General features: G+C 41.7%; 1 protein-coding gene across 4 annotated transcripts in view; it reads right to left on the reverse strand.

Moving 5' to 3' along the window:
• Nucleotides 1–23,517, reverse strand: part of ANKS1B (ankyrin repeat and sterile alpha motif domain containing 1B) — a 1,050,054-nt gene that overhangs the window by 306,754 nt on the left and 719,783 nt on the right. For all 4 annotated transcript variants that reach the window (XM_036492291.2, XM_036492289.2, XM_004583128.3 and 1 more), the window contains exon 16: nucleotides 14,098–14,196. In XM_036492291.2, the coding sequence (XP_036348184.2) occupies nucleotides 14,098–14,196 (99 nt within the window). The remainder of the gene's footprint in view (nucleotides 1–14,097; nucleotides 14,197–23,517) is intronic.

Below are 23,517 nucleotides of genomic sequence, written 5' to 3' on the forward strand. Positions count from 1 at the left end.
TCTCAAAGTCTCTTAGGTTAGAAAGTGAGCCATTTTTTTTTTGTCAACTCTTGGCTCCTGGGGAGTAACAAAAACTGATTGGTTTTTGTCAATTTAGTGGGGAGTCATTGAACATATGCGAGTGGTTGTAGCTAATATTGAGTTATTTTATATGCTAGAAACCCCTAATGCATTTTTATATTTATAAATCATAATAATCTAACAAGTTAGGTTCAGCTATTATTTCCATCACAGAAATGAGGGAACAGGATTATAATATTTCAGTAACTTGTCAGAGATGACCTAAGTAGGAGGTGGCTAAACTAGGATTAGATTAGGTTTAACTGAAAGCTCAAGAATGCTCCTCTTTGAGCCCTTGTAAAAAAAGCAATTGTCTTAAAGATGCTGTAAATGGATTATTTAGCTCATGCATCTCCATATTCCCTTGCTGTCTTTATTATGCTTGGAAATACCGTGTTTAGATGATACAGTGAGACAATTAAGCACCTTGATTTAATTGCCTGAATATCAATTCTACTTCATTCAACTGAAACACCATCCCTGGTGGCTCTCTGTCCATTCCTCTGCTTAATACTTTTTTACAGCATTTATTATTGCTGTAACTATGTGCTTTCCTTTCTTTCTGTGCTTATCTCCCCCTAGCATATAAGCTGCAGGAAGACAGTGACCCTGTCAGTCTTATTTCCAAGTTCCAAATTCTTACCAGCTTGAACAGTGCCTGGCAGGTAGTAGTACATGTTTTATAAATACCTATCAAGTGAATAAATGAACAGAGACTTGTTTTGCTTACTATGTATTTCTGGAATAGAAATTTTCTATAATCCATAGGCTGAAGGTGCCTCACGTTTTTCTTGGTTCACTTTCATATTAATTGAAAAAAATTTATAGCCCAGAATACAGTGGTACATTGCACAAGCTCTGTTTACAAATACTGATTTGATTGTTACAATAGCTCTCCAGGGGAGGTGGGATCTTTATGTCCATTTTAAAGATGAGGAGTCAGGCAAAGAGACATTCCGAATCTTGCCATGGTTGCACAATGAGGTAAAGAGTCCAGCCAAACGTGAAGCTCAAGAAGTCTGACTGGCTTCCCAGCCTTTACACTGTGCTGCTGCTTGGCTTCATCTTCTAAGAATGCTGTCCCCATGGAAGTCAGAGTTCCAACGATGTGCCTTCACTCTCTTCTGGAAAACGCCTTAACATCTTGCCCATCTTTCTTCTCAAACCAGGTTAAAGATGGAAATAAGAGGTCACTGGATCAATTTTGCTTTTTCCATCATTGAAACAGCAGTCCATGCTATCAGTGACCCTTCTCTAGGGCTATGCTGAAGGATAAAGCAGTGGCTTGACCCCTGTGGACCACTGGACAGCCGACACATCCATGTCTGCCTTTCTTGTGTTTCTTTTCTGTCTCCTACCTGCCTTCCTACAGCTTTTGACACTTAGCCTCCGCCTTCTCTTGTAGCCACGAGAAGGGAATTTTGTGGTCTTAGGAAGGTTGCGAAAAATTGTCTTTTGAGCTTGAAAGCTAAGAGGAAGCCGAATTTTTATAAGCATCCCTGTTCTTGCTTTCAGTCATTCAGTCCTTTCTTTCTCTGCATTGCTTCACTGTCACAGACACTCAAGCATCCACTCAGCCTTGAATCTCTTGCACCCAGCAGGCTATTATCCTCATGACAGACACCTGTATCTTACAGTGCTTCTGTTCCTAAGGAGCTGTCTGCCATCATCTAGTCACCTAACATCAATGGGACTTGGCTTCCTCAACTGTGCAGCCTGGGTCTCTAAATCCCTATTACTCTCAGTTCTGAGCACAGTGTAACACCAAGGGAGCCACTGTTCTTTGGTAGATGGGGTGAATTTTTCAAAGTTGAAGGATGACAGCTGCTGGGGACAGCCATAGATCTACATCTATCTGCTTGTCTAATTCCTCCCCCCTTCCTTTGTAAATATCACAGGGGATTATGACTAAAAATGATATTTCAGCTTGCTGGCCTGCATTATAGGCCATCTTAAGATAAATTCATTAAAAAAAACATTTAAAAGATCTCCCTCTTAGTTTAGGAAGAATGCAGTGGCCATCTTGCTCTTTTAAGTTATATAAAAATATAAGATAAAAAAAATCTAAGATCAAAGCCATGAGTAAAGAAGTTTGGACTGTACCGCTATTCTTACACCCAACAGTCCAGTCCCAAACATCTGGAATTATGTTTCACTCTGAATACACTGGGATGTGTCATTTCAAAGGCCATAATCATCTTTCTAAACACCAACCATTCCCTCTCTGTGTCTCCATGAAGAGCACATTAGTTGCTTGTCCTTTCTTGTACACAGAAATCATTCTAGAAGAGAAATCATTCTAGAAGGTGCAAGCTATCAGTGTTGTAAGTGTTGCATTCATGAAGGGACTGCCTTACTTCTTTGCAAAGCATCGAAAAGGAAAACCAGTCGATAGAGAAATATCGCTGGGAGTACACCTGACCTACTTAGGGCTGGCTAACTATGGCATTCTAGTTTTTGCTGAGTCCAGTCTGACATCAGGACACTTCAAAAAGTTTATGGAAAAATGGAATTAAAAGATAACTTCATTTTGGTACAAGATTTTGTTTTGAGACTCAAGCATATTTTTCCCCCTCACAGTATGTATGTTTTCCAGGGACTTTCTGAGGAAATCCCATAAACACTAACTGAACATTACTAAGTTTGAAGTCCAGTGTGTTCCATGTTTAGGACATGAAGATGCCTATGGCAATAACACTCATCTTGAGCAACAACAACAGAGGAGTTAATGAGCAGTTTATAGGGTGTAGTGGTGTAACAGAAGGGTTAAATGCTTCCTCTGGTCTAAAGAGAGGATGCCATAAAGGATTTCTCCAAAGTCAAAAGTTTCCAAGACTGAAGAGAAGTGATATTCGTGAAGACAGTTGGCAGTTGAGGTACAGAGATGGGATGGTGCTTTGGACCGTGAAAAGTCAGATTCTCAGGAATTCTCTCACTTATTCCTGGGAAGAAGACCACATTTCTTAGACTGCTTGGTGTTTCTGTGCATTCCGCTGACTTGAGTGAGCTCTGACACTCTGCCAGGCCAGGCGGTGGAATGTGCTGTGTCATTTAACAAAGCACTCTGAGATGGGTGAGTCCCTGAGGGAAAGAGCCTAAGTGACCCATGCGTAGCCTAGTGTGTGTGAGGCCCTGGGATACTGCAGTCATCTGCTACAGTGCACTTTACTCTAGTTATATACTCTGCCACACTGAGGAATAATTTAAAAAATCTAAATGACTTGATATTGCTTCAAAATTATACACTCAAATTTGCTCAAGTTGTTGACTTTACAATCAATTACTTTTTTCTTCTCCACGATCAAACAGCACCATTTCCCCTGAAAAGAAAATTGTCCTTTATAATTTTATAGCAAGTTATATGGCTGCTCCTTTTGACTCCTTTTGAATGTGTGCCTAGAAATGTGCACCTGTTTAAATGACATTTCCTTATTATATGGGAGTCTTCAAAAAGTCCATGGAACGTGCCTACTATAAAGAACTATGTCTGGATTTCTAAAGGGTTTTATTTTGCATAAAGTAAGCCTTTAATTTTTTTCTTGAGTGCAATGAAGTACCTTTGTATATTATATAATACATAATTATAAAATATGGTATGTAATATATGTAATATGTATTAATATAATAAACTTACAATTGAATATCAGCATTAAATACATTTATATAATACATATAACATATGGAAATATTGAAAGAAGCTATATGTATACTCACACATGCATGGGCATGCATGCCTACACTAAGACAAATAAAAGCATGGCAAAATAGGCACTCCCATCAACATAGATATCAACATAGATATATAAGATGAAGGCCAGGGCTTTTTTTTGAAGAAGATGGAGCTCAGGTTGGAGATTTGATTCTGAAGGTCCTGCCTCATACCCAGATGTAGGTGAAGCAATGAATCTATCCAAAGAAGTTTGGTGATGTCTCCTGGATAGGGGGTGATGGCAGGTATGCACACACATGAAGGCAACTAGAGAGTACAGGAAGGAAAGAGAAGATTAAGATTGAATTCTGGGGGAAATAGTGTATGAAGCCGACTAAGCAGGAAAAGCTGATGAGAGACTCCTAGGAAAAGAAAGGATCAACTAAGAGAACATTAAGGCATGAGAACAGAACAGTGGGGGAATTACAGCTTTCATGTCATATCTGGGAGTATAGAAGTGCTCAGAAACACTGATTGGGTGATTGGAATAAATGCTGAACATTGAAGGAGTATAATCTATGAAGATGGAAAAAGCAACTGGCATGCTTCCTGATAGATGTAGAAGCAATGTCATTCCTGGTAATTGCTAGACATCCTGTTACAAGGAACTCTGGAATTATGCCAAGGGCCATTCTGTGACTGTATTTCTGATCTTTTATTTCCTGAACAGGAGATTCTAAAAGTGCAGAAAAGTTCTTAGTCTAGCTGGAGATTTATGGGTAATGTGTTAGGGTTCAGTAAGCTATAGTCCACAGGCCAAACCTGGCTGATTTCCTGTGGCTGTAAATAAAGTTTTATTGGAACCCAGCCACACTCATTCATCTCTGCATTGTCTATGGCAGCTTTGGCTCTGCAGCCAGCAGAGTAGAGTAGTTGCGACAGAGGACATATGGCCTACCAAGTGTACAATATTTATGATGTGGCTTTTTGCAGAAATAGTTTGGCAACCTCTGTTTGTTCAAGAATAATAAGACTTTTTTTTAAGTTGAATAGAGTGTTTAGGACATTGGGAATACCCCAGCCTGCCTTACCAAGGATCATATCTACAGGAAGTAGTGGACTGGGTGGGTATGCCTTCACTTCAGGCTAGGACATCATGCTAATGGCACTTACACATGTATGAGAGACACTGTTTGGTAGCATATCTTTAACAGATGTCCCCCAGAGGTAGGCCAACACTGGGTGGCACTAAGTGTAAGATGGCAGCCAGTTAGAAAAAACAGACACGTGCATAGAAAGAATGAGGGCAGATGGAGAGTGAGTGGTGGGCTGGGAGAATGAAAAGCTGCCCCATCTAAAGGTCCAGTGACAGTGTCTGTGGCTGGCATTGCATCATGGTCACTCCTCTGACAAACAGCAGAAGAGGAATGAGTTTCTGTCATTTTTCTAAGTGACAAGAAAATAGGGCTGAACCTTTCTCTTCAGGCTTTTAAAGAAATTATTTTGGGTGTACATCTTTTTTGTCTTAAAGTTTATAATAATAATAATAATGTGGAAACAATGGTCTTTTCTGTAGCCCTTGATTCTTTGGCCCTAATCAACTATGTAAAGATTATCAAAATAAAATAATTACAACAAAAGCTTACACACATGTGCGACAACTATGAAGATTAGAATACTCTTCAAACCCTGAAAGGAACTTGCATCTCATCATACTGAGATACAGTTTGATCATTACTTGTTGAATACATATATGGAATTACCACACTATACCCCATAAATACATACAATTAAAACAACAAAAAATTGTGTATATCCAAACAACTTAAAACGTATCAACTAGTGAGCTATGTTTATACTACAAGAAATGATAAGAAAAAAATTACTTGCAAAAAACTAATAATTAGGGGCCAGCACTTTGGCCTAGCAGGCAAAGTCACTACCTGTGGCGCCAGCATCCCATATGGTTGCGACTTCAAGTCCTGGATGCTCTGCTTCTCATCTAGCTCCCTGACACTACTTCCGGGAAAGCCAAAGAAGGTGGCCCGAGCCCTTGGGCCCCTGCACGCATGTGAGAGAGCTGGAGGAATCTCCTGGATCCCTGCTTCAGCCGGGCTCAGCTCCTACTGTTGTTGACAGTTGGGGACTAAAAAAAATTAAGTTTTAGTTATTTTTTTTTAAATTAAAATCAATAGTACTGATGCCTATACAGTAATATTGTTGGGTGATTTTCATTTTTATCTTCCTGTTAACTAATAAAGATGAATATTTATTCATTAGTGTTGTTCATTTTAACATCTTTTTGCCAAGTTCCTTCTTAGGACTTTTGTTTATTTTTTAATTGGTTTGTCCATATTGAGCTGTTAAACCTCTTAATCTATTTTTGTGTATGAATCACTTGTCAGAAATACATGTTACGAGTTTGTCTGAAAGAAAAGGTGTTAACTTCGTGATCACTGCATGTGTATGGTCATTTTTTTCCTTAGGTTTTTTTTTTTTTTTTTGCTCCTGGCTCGTGTTTTGAAATCCTATCGTGGGAGATACAAAATAATGTAACTAAACACAGTGTACAGTTTATCTATACACACACAAGAAGACTTATGTCTCTGAAGATTCTCTTCCTTGGTGACACAGGCAGTAAGGTGATAAGAGAATCTGGCCCAACATATTGCTTTGAGATTCCAAAGAATGCATAGCATTTTGGGGGTGGGTATGGGTTGTCTTGTAGCTTCAATGGTCTCAGATTTTCTGAATCCCACTGTAGCTACTCCCCCCAAAAAGTTTGCTCAAAAATTTTTATTCATTTGTCAACTGTTGCTTTGATGTATCTGCTCAAACTGGGTCTGAAGTTAAATGGTCTTTTAATTAGTTTTTTAAAAAAATTTTTTTTTCTTTACTAGTATCCTTAAGAAAGAATGACATTTAATTTTCTGAAGTTCAGGAAAACTTTAGGACCTGAGAACAGGCTGATTGGGAGGTTAAAAAGGGAAACAGATACTGAGTGAAAATGGATAATTCTGCTTGACTACTTAGGGCCAACCCATTCAAAATACAGAATTACAGAAGAGGGAAGTACTGCTGTCAGGCGCTTGTGTTTAGGGTGCCGCTGGACATATCACATGTGCTTGAGAATGTGCAGATCTTTGCCTATCTTAATATTTTCAGGGATGCATTGCACAAAAACAATTCTTACCAAATGAATGAATTTTGTAAGTCTGGAAAAACAACAACAAAGACACATTCTGGAGTATCTTAACAACAGATCAGGAATGTACTGAGCACACATTCTCCTTTCTCTTGTTGAGGAAGCCATCTTGTCAGTTGCAAACCACAATATCTCAGTTAAAGGGCCTCAGATAGCAATCATGGGGCATTTCTTATGACAGATGAAGAACACAAATATTCTGAAGACCAAAGACTATATATATGACATATATATATATATGACAGTCTGTCCCTTTCTGGCAGTGCAAAGCCAGAGTGAATGCACATGAATGTTCTGTCAGTGAAATTATGCAATTTGCCATCCAAGGATTGGGCTCATTACCTAAGAAGCCAAAGCATCAATTTGTGGCGTGATAACATTCTGCTTGTGCTGCTCAACACGTGGTTGGATCTTTTAATATCTTTCCTACTCATTTGTGTGCTTCGTGTTGCCCTTTTTTGTCATTCCCTTGATGCAAGCTTACTTTTCTTCTGTTTTTATTAGGTTGTTTGCTCTAATGGAAATTATACTCTGCATTATAAATAAACACGCCATTTATTCTCCAGATAATTTCAGATTGATTTCTTTTTTCCTTCATTATCAAATGGCATATACAAGGACATAAATAAATCTAAAAATTGAAGCACATATTTTAGGAAAACATTCAATCACTCATTTATTCCATGTATTGTAATGTCCTTCTATTAGACACTGAACTGTGTCTACCCTCCAGATTCTGATAATAGAGATCACTTACACAGATAAACACAGGACCATATGATGTCAGAGGAGAGGTGAGTGCAGACCTTCATTCTACAAATACTCTTCACTATATACTGAGCATATCCTCGCAAGAAGCCATAAAAGCTGTGGAGAAGAATAAAGCAAGGACAGCAATAGCAGAAGGGTGGGTTTGGGCTCATAAAAGCCTCCATGAAAGAGATGACATTTGAATGGAAACTTCACACGATAAATGAAGATATGAAAGGAGAATTTTCTAGGCAGAGACACACACATAGTCCTTGACAAGGCAAAAATGAACTTGTGTTCTGGAACAAAAAGGAAGCCTCCTGACCTGACTGTAGCAAAGAGAAAGAAAATCACATAAGTCAGAAGTGGCAGATCCGTTTGTGGGTCAAGGTAATTTATCCTAAGTGAGGAGGAAACTGAAGATATTAAGTTGAGTGTGACATGGTCTGACTGAAAATATTTAAGGATCATTTTAGATGTTGTGTGGAAACCCAGGTGCAGAGAGATAAAGAATGATCTGGACATAGACTTGTTACCTATGACTAGTGCAGGCCAGAAAGGACCTATGAGAAATTGATTTAAGTACTCAAACTTAGGATGACAGATTAGATCTAATGAATCCTGCCATGGGTGGTTGGCTTGGACTAGGGGCCACAGTCCCCGGGTGGCTAAGAAGTGGTTTCATTACTGGGGAAATCTGATTTTGAAATGATGGGCAGAGGGGAGGGTGGCGGCGGTGTCGTTTGCTCACTTTCTAAATGCCTATCCATTTTGATGGTCCAGGCCCTGTGCTAGGTGCTGGGGCGTTTTTCTGAAAGTGTAGAAAAAGCTTGCCAATAGAGCAGATATAAAAACAGGGACGTGAACAAGATGTTCCCAGAAATTACTTGTAGAATTAATTCTAAGGACATTTTATGGTTTTAGTGTAGAAACTTAAATGATTGAACTTAACTCTCCTTGAATTTGTCAAAGCATTAAATTTCGATCAGTATAAACTCAGCTCACCGTCAGTCGGCAAACTCCATCAGATTACTTCCTTAGAAACAGTGGTTAATATTTATGATTCTCATCTAAGGAGAAATTACAGCCTTCTTGGGAACAGAAAGAGAAAATGTAGGATAAACTCACATATCCAGGCTCATCCATCACAGTTCACCTGCTACCCCATTTTCAATCTTGTCTTTATAATCATTTCCAAACCAGATGCTCGACCTCAGTGATCTCTCCTAATTCCTTCTCTGCTACCTCCAGAACTGACAATACAGCATTTAATTATGCCCATTCCCTACCGCCTACGGAATAAATTCCAAACTCCTTAGCATGACAGAAATTGACCCAGTTTTTCTTTTTCTGCTTTATCTCTGACTCTAAAACTGTTTGCTTTTTCTCTTTACTTTAAAAAATTGTGGTGAAACACCTGGAACATAAAATTCACCATCTCTACTTAGTAAATGTGCAGTTTGGTGGCATTAAGTACATTCACACTGTTGTGTCAATTCTGTTGAATTTGAAGTCACTAATTATTCCTCAAACACTTCTGGCGATGACTTGCCTGAGTCACACCTGTATTTATATGGCTCCTGCTGGCTGCCTGAAATGCCCTTCCCTTTCCTTACCAATTAGAACCCTGATATCATGAAAGGCTAGTACTTGGCTCCTACCTTGTCCTTGAGGCTCCACTGAAACCTCATCTGGAGACAGGAGGGCAGCTCTGTTGCTAGGTAACACGATGCTTACAGGAAACTATGTCTCAGTGGTAAATCGCATCTGGACTGCTAGGATTTATTCACGGACCTCAGACACATGCTGGGGATGTGATCCTTTGGAGTCCCATCAAGTGATGATGCTTGTCATTAAGCATGTTTCTTGTAGAGATACTGTATGTCAAGTTATGCAATTGCTTCAAGAGATACCGCTGCTTATGGAGCATAAAGCTTTCTTTTTTTTAAAAGACATGTTTGTTTGAAAGGCAGCTTTACAGATAGAAGGCGGTGGCGGGGGTGGGAGAGAGAGAAGAAGAGGGAGAGAGGGAGGGAGACAGAGAGATAGAGAGATTAATCTTCCACTCATTCCTTAAATGGCTGTAACAGCCAGAGCAGGGCTGGTCCAAAGTCAGGAGCCAGGAGCTTCCTCTGGGTCTCCCATTTGGGTGTAGGGGACCAAGCACTTGAGGCAGTCTCTGATCTCCCAGGCTTTAAGCAGGCAGCAGAATTGGGAATGGAATAGCTGATATATGAACCATACATAATTCTGACAGGCAGAGGATTAGTCTACTGTGCCACCACACTGGTCCTAGTAAAGTTTTTAAGCCATGTACATTCCTGCACCTGGCAAAATGGATTTAATTTTTTTCTTTTTATCTTGTGCTATTACCTGGAGCTTAAGAATTGATATTTGTGGCATGAGCACCTTGCTTGTTTTAGCACAAGCTTGCAATGGGGGTAGGCGGTGATGGGGAAGAAAGGCCCCCAGGCTGGCATGCTAACACGTGTGTTGGTGGACAAGACTTGGAGACTCATGAATGGGCTTGGGTCTTGGGTAGGTAGGGGGCAGTGTCCCAGGCCAGAACATGTGCCGGAGGACTGAGCCTAGGGAAGCATGTATACATTTGGGTCCAGGGTAAATGGTTAGGCTCCAGGCCAGGACATCACTCAGCCAGAAAAGTGTGCTGGAAAACCCATGCATTCCTGGGCCCACAAAAGGCTGTGGATTGATCAGGGAAGGGGTATGAAATGTGAGGGAGGGGACACTGTTTAGGGAATACTTTGCAGGTCAGGAATGACTTCTGGAAGGCTTTCACTAACAAGGCCACTGTACTTGCAGGTAAGCAAGGGGGCTGAGACCAAGCAGTTCCAAGGAGGGAAACCAGATGATCTTTGCGGGCCAGAGCAATGTACATGCTCATGTGGGAGACATAAGGTGGGTTAGAGAGAACTGACCATTGCTGACCACCACCCACCAGTGAACATGAAATCTAGGGTTGAGGCCTTTGTGGCAGGGAGTAGCCAAAGTACCTGCCAGTGAATGTTGGAACAGGGGATGAGTCACATTAGGCTGCTTCATGACACTAACCAGCATATGAGAGAACCAGGTATGGGGGACAGATTCTGTGGAGGATATGTAGGCTCACCCCTGTGGGACTGCAATATCTGCTGGTTTGCTCAAGACTTGGAGGTGGGGTGGTGATGGGCCAAGCTAGGCATGATTATGGAACTCAACAACACTCATGGGTGTTGGGGTTGGGAACAGTCTGATCTGTTCCAGGCTGCAGCACCCACAACAGCACCTGAGAATTGGGTAAGGGACAGGCTGGGCCACAACTTTCACCAGTACTCACAAAGGCAAAGACTAAGGGGCTGGACTACTCTAGGTAAGGGTCTAGCTTCTGCTGGTATAAGTGAGATCTGGGTCTGGGAGTAGGCCTGGTGGGAAAAACTTTAGGAGCTCCCCTCGTAGACTGTACCAGTGAGCACATGAATCAGGGATGGATGTTAGTCAGTCAGGGCAAGGCTGCTCCATGTGTGGGCAGGGTGTGGGTTGGCTCTTAAGGGATGAACTGGGCATGGCTGGGCCAAACCATAGTATATTGGCATGCACAAGAACCAGAATGGGGTGCAAGTTATGCTAGGCTAGGCTAGGCTATCAGCACCTATCGGTTTGCATGAAAACCAGGGATGAGGACAAACTAAGCAGGGCTAGGCTGCAGCACCTACCAGTAAGAGTTGGGATTGAAGGGGGGCCAGGCCATGCCAGGCTGCAGCATTCAATGGCAAAGGCCAACCGGGGGTATGGTTTATGCTTGGCTGGGTTACAGCAACCAACAGTACGTGCAAGATCTGTGGCAGGGAGCGGGCCTGGTCTGAGAGCTAATGGATGCCCAAGCTGGGCTATGGTTTCCATTGGTGAGCGCAAGAGCTGAAATAGGAGGTAACCTGGGCTGGACATGCCTATAACATTCCCTGGCATAGGTGTAGACTGGGTCTGGGTATGTCAAACTTGGCTAGGCTCCAGCACCCACCAATACTGATGAGAGCGAGAGTGGTACTAGGACAGGCTGGGCTAGATTCTGGTACTTGCTGAACCATGTAAGAGCTGGGTCTGGGGTGGGCCAGGCAGGGCTGGCTTGTAGCACCCAGCAGGAAGAGCAGGAATAAGTGTGGGCTGATCAGGCAAGGTTGCTGCACCTGCTAGGACAGGTGTTAGGCCAAGCCAGGCTGGGTCAAGAACCCACCAGTGTGCATGAGATCTGTGACTGGGAGATGATCTTTTTGAGAAAATTGGGGAACTCCTTGTCAGGACACAGACCCTGCTGGTGAGTGCAAGAACTGAGGCTGGGAGCAGGACAGACCAAGCCAGTTTACAGTACTTACTATCCATATGTGTGGCTCAGATTTGGAGGTGGGCCGGGCTGGGCCAGTTCATAATACTCACTGGCAGATATGAGAATGAGGACAAGGTGTGGAATAGGCTGGGTTGGACTACAACACCAGTCAATTCACATTATAGCTGCAACTGGAGGCTGGCTGGATGGTAACATCTGCCCTCATGAGCTGAAACTGGGGCAGGCTGGGTCGAGTAGGCTTTAGCACCTGCTGGCAAATGCTGAGATGAGACAAGATGTGCCAGATTGGGCTGCAGTACCTACCAGCACATGTAGAGCACCATGGTGGGGACAAGTCCAGTAGCGAGATTATGTGGGTTTCCCTACTGGACCATTGCTCCCACTAGTAAGTGTGAGAGCTGGGACTGAGAGCAGACTAAGCTGGGCCAGGCTACAACACCCATTGGCCTGTATGGGGGCTGGGTGAGGGAACATCCAGGCCAGATTAAGTGATCATATTCATTGGTGCATGCATGAGCCAGAATAAGTGTAGGCTGGTCAGGTTTTGCTGCAGCATTGGCTGGCAAGTGCTAGGACTGGGGGCAACACCTGTTAGGCTAGATTGCAGTACTACCTGGAAAGTGTAAGATCCAGGGCTGGGGGCCTAATAGGGAAACTGTGGGCTCCCCTCTGATGGGCAGTTCCCACCAGTGAGCATGAGAACTGGGACTGGACACAGGCCTGGCTAGCTAGGTGGTAGCACCCACCAGAATAAGTGTGGGCTAGATAGTGGGGTTGGTTAGGCTAAACTAAGTTATAGCACCCATTGATGCATATGAGAGCTTAATGGGATGCAGGATGAACTGGACTGGTCTGCTGCACATGCTGGCCATGTGCAGGAGCCGAGGCTGAGGGTAGGCCAGGTTTGGGTTACTGTGAGTTGCTCTGACTAGGCTCCAGTTCCTGCTGGTGTGTGTGAGGACTGAATATATGGTGGGCAGGAAGAATTAGGCTGAGTCATGGCATTCATTGGTTTGTGTATGAGATGGGGTTGGGGACAGAACTGACTGGATGATTGCAACCACTAGTGTGTGGGGGCTAATGTGGATGACAGATTGAGCTGGACCCTGAACTGGGTGACACACACAGAATTCAGGTCTGGGGTCACCACTGGTGAGGTTTCTTGGGGAACCCCTCCAACTGGACTACTGGACTCAAAACTCTGGCCACAAGTGAAAACCACATGATCTGTGGTCTGACCATGGTGTGCATGTGTGAGAACTGGGCCTCCTTGGTTGCTGAAGCCTATTCAAGTGGACAGCAGGCCCAGATGCACATGGGGGCCATGACAGCTCATTGAGGTCTGCAGGGGACATTGAGTACCATAGAAGGCATAATAAACTAAACAGCTCTCCTGACCAAGCTTTGACAGTAAGCATCTGTGTGAGTGGAGACTCTAGGGTGGAACTATGTCAGTTAATGGACTTTGCAAGGATTTCCTCAATAATGGAGCGACGAAATCAACAACATCTCAGAACAATTAAAACCACTAAAGCATTACCCTTGAGATACGCTCCATATTGGAGACCCTAGGATGACAACCTTGAGTACTGATGCGGTTGGGCTCTTGGGATCAGCCCTTTCCCCATCTCTCCCCTCTACCCCTAGATACAATCAGGAAAAAAATGGGAAGCAACCGTCTCATCCACTTTCCCCCATTCCTTGACCCTCCCCACCCTAGTCACTGGTCCACATGGGTATATATTGTTCTCAACTATGTAAACAACGTAAAAAATAAATTTATTTAAAAACATTTAAAATTGATATTTGCATTGCTACTAACATTCTCATGCAGGAGAATTCTGAAGCTGCCATGCTGGCCAGCAAAGTTTGCTGTATTACAGCCTTCTAAGTAAATCTAAGCCAAGTGTAAGAGGAAGGAAGCCAAGTCGTCGCAGGAACCAGAATGAGTAGTTGGACCTAAGAAGATCTGCTGTTCTGAGCCACATCTGTATGTCAAAACATTACACTCAAACACCAATATCCTTTGCATTTGGTCTTTCCAACCACTGGAACCCATGTACAGTCCTGGGGTAATAAAGCATTACCTACCTTGGGAAGGAGCTGGATGGCCTGTAGAATTCTCTGTCTGTGCCCAGAATTAAGGATTCCGATTTCCAACAAATCCTGATCTTCCATAACATTGCTTCCCTGAAACAAAAGCAGAAATGTTACCATTTATATTAGGCACCTATTCTGTGAGTAGACAAGGATTAATTCAATAGAAAGAAAAATAACCAAGAAATTATCAATTTTTTAATATAGATGTCATTCTTCTGTGATGATGAGGATAGATTGGGTCATATACATTACTGATGTAAATGTTACAGACAAGCTTCCCTTCCTTTATAAATATGTCACATGCCTGATTATTTATAGTTGAATTTGTTATACTGGGGATTCATGCTGGTTATTGCAAACTCTTCTTGGCAAACTGTAAATGCTTCTAGAAAGGGTTGCCCTTGGGGATTACCAGTGACTTCAATTGTTATTTATTTATTTTTATTCTCCTTGAAAACAGATACTGTGAGGAGAATTCACAGAAAAATTAGTGTAGAGTAGGCAGGTTAAAAGTGATGATCAGTGATTAATCTGGAAACATTGAATGCCTGTCACCGGATCAAGATGGGAGAATGAATAAAGTATGAGTCCCTCTTTACAGCTGTCTTTATTTCTCTCATTCCTGTAACGGATGACGGATTGAGGGCTGTGGATGTGCTATGACAGTGGCACTTCCTTGGGATTCCAGAGAGAGGGTCTGGGATATGAAGTGATGATGCCTAGTCAGATATCTGAAGGATGGTTAGGACGTAGCATGTGAAAGATGAAGGACAAAGAGAGGAGTGCCTGTGCAGTGACTTGGGTGAAAGAAGAACACGATGTTCTTGGGAGCATGAGTTTCTGTATGAATGGAAGGAGAAGCCAAAGGTGGGGTTGGGAAGGGACATGGAGCCCAGCACCACACCCCCAGGTACTGTGTGCCAGGCTGGGGGACTTAGATTTCAACCTGACCATGCTGGGAAACTGGGTTAAAAAAAGTCTCATTGCAAGATTCCAAACTGGGAAAGAACAGTAAAGACCCCATGACTTCATTTTCTTTCACATAAAATGGTAAACTTCAACCACATTATCTCCAAGAACCAGGACAGCTATGAGATTATGATTTCAATGATTATTTTATACCTATGATTCACACAGGGAAACTTACAGATTGCTAGCTTTGTATTGAAATTAAAAGTTGAGTCTTTCAGAATTCTAGGATTTCTCTTGGAATTCATAATTCTATAGAAATTAACTAATTCAGATAGCTGCTTTCATGGATCAACCAAACTCTGTGCTAATATGCAACACGCTACCACTCATGAATAGAGATGATAAAATGCCTGTTTTTGGCCGAGAAACATAAACTGGAAAGGGAAATCCTAGGTCCCAGAGAGTATGCAGAGATCACTGTAATTGTTCCAGAGATAATGAAGGCTTAGAGTGAGGAAGTGGTTTTGGAAAGCAGAAAGAAGTGGGTGGATTTAAAACTATGAACAGGTTCAACCTGGGGATCCAATGTGTAGCATGGATAAAGGCAGAATAAACAGTGTTTCCAGGCTTGGGTATAGCTATGCACATCTGAATGCCTTTTCTTGAGTTGATGAGGAAGGAGGAGTATGTGTACTAATGCCTTTCCCTGGATAGAAACAGAAGTGATGGATGTAAATGACAGGCTATCAGATCACCTTGCAAATGGATCACAGACTGTTCTTAGAAGGATTAACACCACTACGATAGTTTCATGGCTGAGGATTTAGAATGGCCAACTGCACTGAACAAAAACATCCCACTCACTCAGAGTATCAGTCTTGGGCTGAAACAACTGAAGCTGGCCATCTTGGAGAAAGCCGAACAATCTAGGTACACAGCAGCCTGAGAATGTAAAGAGCCCTAATGAAAAACAAATAAGGGTCCTGACAATATACCAGAAGAAACACTGCACTCAAGAAATCACTTTGTGCACACAATAGAACATGGCTAAGAATACAAATGACTTAATTCTGTGACTGTTACTATTTCCAGAAGTGGACTAGTGTGGCATGAGCAGAGTATGTGATACCATTCTGACTTTCTATTCTTCCATGGGTTTTCCAAAGGAGTTGTCCAGTCTTTAAAAAATACTTGGTCACCTGTTGCTTAGAATATTACCTCAGGTTCTCCGCTGTGCTCAGTTATGAACCCATAGCTTCAGCTCATGTACAATACAGGATCTGTTTACTCTGTACAAACCCACAATGTTCCTGGGTTTGTTGATACAGGAGCTATGAACTATGTGTAATGGGGAAATGTGTGTTGAGTGTTTGAATACTAAAATGACAGAAATAGTCAAATCTTTAAAGACCTCTGTTATTCTTACAAACCATAGGTTTACTATAGGTTTACTACCCTGTCCACGATAGCCTAGTGACTAAATTCTCACCTTGCAAGCCTGGGATCCCATGTAGATGTTGGTTTGTGTCCTGGCTGCTCTACTCCCCAGCCTGCTCCCTGCTTGTGGCCTGGGAAAACGGAAGATAGCCCAAAACCTTGGGACCCTGCACCCAGTGGGAGATGCAGAGGTGGTTCCTGGTTCCAGGCTCCTGGCATCGGATCAGCTCAGCTGTGGCTGTTGTGGCCACTTGGGAAGTGAACCAGTGGATGAAAGATCTTTCTGAGTTTCTGTAATCTGACTCTCCAATAAAAACAAATCTTAAAAAAGGATTTGTCATCTCCACTTTCAAGGAGACTTTTTGAATTATAGGAGAAAAATTGCTCATTTTTAAGAGAGTGTATATTAAGTATATAACAACTTTTCTTTTTGGGTCAAATTTACTAACATACGGAATAATTGCCAAACATTGAAAAATGAATGAAAACTAATGGAAACATAGAGTAAATTATGATAATGTGCTTAAGGGGAAATAGTACTAGTTGGGCAATATATAGAAAAAAGCATTTATCATTGCCAAGGATGCATGTTGGGGGAAACTTTCTATATTCTCTATTATGTATAGGAATACCAAAAACATCCTGATACGTCATTCAATCAGTCTTTTGTCCAAACAGCAGGGGGCACGGAGTCTAAGGATCTGAATTTGGGTCATGGCAGGATCATCTTGGGTATGTCATATATTCTTTCTAGGCGTCATGGTCCCAACCCATCAGATGCAGCATGTTAATGAATGTGCATTCAGTAGTAAAAAAAAAAAAAAACATGGTTTAAGTTATGCTTGATGTTTGATTAGTATAATTATATGTAATTACAAGTGATGTATATGAAATTACATTTCAGTGTTTTGGAAATTTCAGCAAGTCCAAGAATGCAATTTTTAACAAATAGTGATTGAATTTACAGAATTTCTCAAAAATGAAATAATAGGATATTGCATTTCCATTTTATTATGGATTCAGGGAAAGGATGCTTTCACCTTTATAACTTTCTAAGCAGTTCTTCGTCCTTGTTAACAGCTGTGCCATCCAGGGCAAAAGCCAACACCCTTTTCCCAGGGAGCTGCCATTCATTCTTAATTTATTGTCTTTACGAAATGTTGGAGAACCTCATCTTAGCTCATTTTTTCTCTGTACCCTTTGCTCTTTTCTCATGCAACAGCCGGATCACTAGTTTTGGAAGCACAATCTCGACACCTCCACCTTTTGCGTAATCATCTGCCCAGAAGATCCATCTTCTCAGCTCCCTGTTACATTTGCATTTCTCAATTTGCTCCTCAGCTCACCATGGTAGGTCTGACACTCTATTAACGCCACAGAATTTCCTGGTGAAATGGTGAGGATGACCTTCTGATGGACAATTCAAGTAGATTCTTATGAATCTTGATTCCAAGCATTTGTTGGCCACGTGTAGCTTGCTGATGGCTATTAAATTGGATAACAGGTATAGAACATTCCTAGCTTTACAGAAAACTCTAACACATAGTGGGGCTCTACCACTACAAACAATGAAAGTGTAGTTAAATCACCTGGATGGGGCAAAAAATGGGGGATATTAATAGAATATTAAAATCAGGAATCAAAAATACATACGAGGCATTCTTAGGATATCATTAGTTATGTAATTCTTAGTCACATTTCATGATTATTAAGTTTGGGACCTTTAGCAAGGACTGTTCTAACTTTTCAGTCATCTAAATAAATTAGATGTTTATTTTATTTTCACCAGTGATTATTACAGGGCTAGAAACCTATGCTATGAAAATGAGAAGTTTAATTGATATATTTTCTTGGCCCCTACCAAGTACCAAGGTGTGTTGATGAATTATTAGAATGATCAAAGTCTCAAGGTAGTGTTTGTCTAAGAACAGCTATTCCTTAAGTGACAAGAAATGTCTAATTCACGAGGCCTTTTTAGAATTACAAAATGAAGGAAAATCATCTAAGATGCTATACTCTGATAGTTGAAGTTCCTCCAATGATGGAAGGTATATCTTACTTATTTTGGATACTGGATATTTCTCAGCTATGATAAACTAATAAGATGAACAAATAGATGAGGAGCATTCTTTTATATTTAATGATCCATTAGAAATAGAACAACTATTAACTGGAATCATCTCTCAAAGATATCTGTAATTAGTGACTTTGTCTCTTAGAATTTCAGCTTAAAAAGTATTCCATTTTCATAACCTTAATATTACAGCACAATTCACTAGAAACTTTTTCATAATATTAAATGAGATATAGAATGTTAAGGAAATACATTCAGGACCATAGGGACCTTATTTCTTCTTAATACAAGTTTGAGTTACACAACATTATTTGTTCTCTCCATTCAGTCTAAGATGGAAAAAATCAAAAGGAAACTATTCACTGGGGAAAATTGTTTTTACTCTATAATTAACCAAATTAGATATACTGCCACAATTTTTATGGCCTTAAAAATTTAAAACAGAATGGAGGTATAACAGAATGACTCTAATATCTTGCAGACATACAGGAAAGATACAGATTTTATATTTGCTTTTTTAAAAACATGTGAGTTGATTTATATTTTTTTGGAATAACAATCTTACCTGCTGGCTTCTATAAATGCTTTGAGATGATTTGGTATCAATTCATAATTAAGCTCAATGCATGTCTTCTCTGCAGGATTTTAATAGCTATTGTGATGAATATTATATTTACCATTCTCTTATCAGTGTCATAACAAAACTTTATTTAGTTAATCATACAGAAACATGATATACAATGGATGATGTACTTTTTTCGATTTTAATTCCCTCTTTCACTCAAATGGCAGTGTTAGAAAATTTTGCAATTTTTTTTAACCTATCTTGGTCTTCTGTTTAAATATATTCTGTCTACTGAATGGAATTTTTTGTATACACCTTAACTACATTTTTATGCTTTTAGCTTGTGAAGAATGTCTTCTGGATTCTTCAGATATCTTAGACTATTAATTCAAATTAATTGTATTGTCACTGAGTACTAAGTTGGAGAGTATCTTACATATGCAAATCACATATTCTAATGAAATACATTATAGGCTAGATTTGTCTTTTGTTTAAACAATCTTCAATTGCTAACATAATTATAATGACTTTTCCATTGCCAATTTTTCCTTTTTATTTTTCAAACCCGTTTCCCCTAGAAACAGCTGTTCTTAAGCTACAAAGAAGGAATTTCAGTAATCAGGTGTTCACTTGTTGAAGCATTGAGCAACTTGTTAACATCATAATTTTTATTGAAACATGTATTCGCATAGGTTTTGGAATTAGGTGTATTTATAAAAGACTGCAAATTTATGCAGCAATCTATACCATCTTTGGTGAAATTTTCATAGTTACAGGAGAAGGAGCTTGTTCTTCATTTTTAAATATATTAACTCCCAACTCCTTCAAGCAAGAAGTAATGTTGATGAGAAAAAATTATTATTTGTATGCACTTTTCTTCAGTACGTACATGGGACTAATTTTAAAAAGTTCACAGCAAGTAAAATATAGTTTATGTTGAAACAAAAATATTTGAAATTCATTTGCAAGTTCTTCATTTATATTTTTTATAAGTTTTCTAAAGATTCTCTGCATGCGTGAAGTTCAAAAACTTTCCGCCCCAATTGTTTAGGCCCATTTCCATTAATTTATACATTAAAAAATTCATTTTCTCATTAGATGAAGAAAAAGAGACAGAGAGAAATATTCAGCAAGATCTTCCACCCACTGGTTCCTTCTGCAAATGCCTACAACAGCCAGGGCTGGGACTGGCTGATCCAGAGCTTAATCCAGTCCTACATGGGATTTGGGGGCTCAAGCAGCTGAGCTATCAGTGGCTGCTTCCGATGCTGTGCATTAGCAGGAAGCTGGATTGGAAGTACAGAAGTCAGGACTTTTAAAATATTTTTTTTAATTTTTTAATAATCTTACTTAGTTGATCAGGGTACAAATGGGTAATACCATCGTTTCCACACTAATATTATCATTTTTCCCTTATCTGGGGTTAGGGGAGTAACAAAGGGAATAGCCCCACCCAATCTCCTACCCATCCTAGATCCCCAATGGGTGGCGCGCTCTGAGAGTCCTGCTCAAACAGTTTTGATAGTTCATCAGTTCTGGATTGCTGCCAATTTTGCAATTCCAATCGCAAGGAAACCTATTCAGAGTCCACTGGCTGACAGTCTCTTCATGGTTGGGGTTCTAAGATCAGCAGTTCAGTTGAAGGGATCTCCAAAGAAACTTCATCTGGCATGATCCCAGACCTGATTCTTGTATGAGTTTGCTAGTACAGAGTCCAACACCGTCAGTCACACCAATCAGCTTATGCACATGCTGGTTGTTGTGATTGCTGGGTCCGTTCTGTTTCCAGCCCTGTCTTCCTTGTGAACCGAAGGGTGTTGTAGTCCAGCTCGATCCTAACCACTTCATACTCAGTCCTCATGCAAACCAGTTGGAGATGCAGCCTAGTTGGGGTGACTCCCCATAACCCCCACCAGTTTTGCCCCTTCCCTGGTTCCCATGCTTGCCAGCATGTACCTTAGGGTTGTCTAGTCTGTCCCACATCCCATTTAGCTCTCACACATGTCAACGGGCATTGAAGCCTAGTTCAACCCAACCAACCTACTATGCAGCCCACACATACACTGGCAGGTGCCTTTCTGTCTAGCCACCCCTGCCCCCATCCTGGTTTTCATGCTGTCCAGTGAGAGTAGTAACCCCGAGGAAGGTGCCCACTATTTCCCTTCTAGACCACTCCCACTCTCCAGGTGGTTCCGGCATTTGACTTGACAGAATTAGCTCCCAGTGCCAGCCTCTGCCAGCTAACGCTGCGGCTAAGCCCAACCAACCCTCACCCACTCTAATTTTTGCTTGCACCAGTCAGAACAGTCAGCCCACCATGGTCCTTCCCTTATCTAGCTCACATGAGGCCCACAGGTGTTATAGCCCTGCCTAGTCTGGCCTGTCCTCATCCCGACTCACGCTTGCCAATGGAAGTAGTTGTTCAGCAGGGGAGCCCACATTCCCCTGTCAGCTTTGCCTCCACCCCCTGATTGTCACATGTGCTGTTTGGGCACTGCAACCACATCTGGTACGGCTCATCTCACCTTGGCATTCTTTATTGTGTACTGGTATGTGTTGCAACCAAACCTGGCTCGACCCACACTCTGTTCTGGTGCTTGGACTCGCCAGTGGTTGATGTGAACAGCCTGGTCTGCCCCCAGTTCATGCCATGTGTATGCCAGTGGGATATTTCCATTGCCTGTTCTGGGCTATGTCCTATTGTGCTCTTGTGCTTACCTGCAGGGATTGTGTCCTGCCAGAGAAGTTGTCCAGGCTCCTCCATCAGAAACTCTCCCAGTGCCAGATTTCACACAAACCAGTGGGTCCATGAGCCAGCCCTACTCAGTTCACCTCCTGTCCTAGCAGGAACAGTGGCTTTTCCTGACTGGTCTTCAACCCAATCTGTTGGAATCTGGCCCGGCTTGGTGCTTCCAGTCCCAGTCCACACTTGCGCCAAGTGAGATTACAATCGTATCCTGATCAGAATGCAGCCCCAATTCCAGCTCATGCACTCATTGGTGGGAAACTCAACCCAGCTAGGGTGTCCCCTTAGCTGCCCAACTGGGCGTATTCCCAGCCGTAGATCATGTGCAGGCCAATGGTTGCTCTGACTCAGCTTGGCAGAGCCCCTCACTTGTCCTGGCCCCTTAGATGCTGTGGCTTAACGTCCCTGTCTCACGCAGATCAGTAGGTGCAAGAACCTACTTGGCATGACCTGTGCTCCAACCTGATTTCTGTTGTTTCTTGTTAGTTAAGGTTTGTTCAGTCCTGCCCATTCTGACCCCTTCCAGTGGCAGCCCGGCCCACCCCACATCCTGTTTTAGGATGCACATTCAGGTGCTGCTGCCTTGACCTGCCCTGACTGTTGTGGGTTCCTTACCTGTGAGAAGTGAGGACTTTAATATGGGATGTGGGCTTCCCAAGCAGTATCTTAATTTCTATGTCAAATGCTTGCCCTAACTAGTCGTCATGTTTTAGAAGTATGTGTGTGTGTGTTCATTGGTGCAACTATGCTTTAAGTGCATGCTTATTGCGTTTTTACTCTGGCCAAGGCTTTGTTCTAGATACTTAATGTAAGTCACCTTTCTGCTTCTCATGCAATTCTACGAAGCAGGTATCAAAATAACTTGCTGCCATATCTGGCAGAAGCTTTTCTCATAATTTACCCATATCACTTCCAGTGGTGTTAATGTAGGAAAGGAAAATGTTGAGTTTTAAAAATCATGGTTAGATCTAATCCATTTTTTTTAAACTGAAGAACACATATGAAATTCACATTTGAAAGCAAGTGTTGCAATCTATTTCAGATTTGGTTTCACAGAATTTAAGCAGCAATTAATCCTCCTCTATAAAAGAGAATTTGCAAAGTTGTCTGACTTCCCTTCTCTGCTCCAGTCCTTTCTGTTCACTGGCTCATGGAATCAGGGTTGGCAGAGACCTGGGGCTGTTTCTTTCTTAAATGTACCCTCACTAACCACAAAGCTCTAACTTCTCTTTGAAGCGTGGTGTCTAACAGGCTTTACACCAGGCCCAAAGGGGTAGGGCGGATATTGCAAGCTTTAAATGGTTTTTCCTAGCAGCTGAGCTTGAGCAGGGAATGGGGTTGGCGTTGGGGGGTGGGAGAACCCCTATATTCTACTTTTTCAGCTCCCACTGTGATGCAGACTGAGTGCCCAAGGAGAGTTATTAGAACAGGCCAAGAGCAGAGATGAAAGGAAAACACTTAGCAGCTGTCCTGTGTCCTTCTCCAATCACAAGCTGTGAAGTTACATTTATTTCCCCGTGCTTAGGATGCATGTAATCTTGGCAGGTATTTGGGTTTCATTCTTCTATCTAAATGTGGAACATTTCCCAGTGCACAGGAAAAAAGCGAGCAGCAATGAGGTTAGGCCAAGCCGCCTGCTCTATCAGAGGAGGAACATAGCACCTTTGTGTTATGTAT

The sequence above is a fragment of the Ochotona princeps genome, chromosome 15, assembly GCF_030435755.1.
Source record: "Ochotona princeps isolate mOchPri1 chromosome 15, mOchPri1.hap1, whole genome shotgun sequence".
NCBI classification, from domain to species: domain Eukaryota; kingdom Metazoa; phylum Chordata; class Mammalia; order Lagomorpha; family Ochotonidae; genus Ochotona; species Ochotona princeps.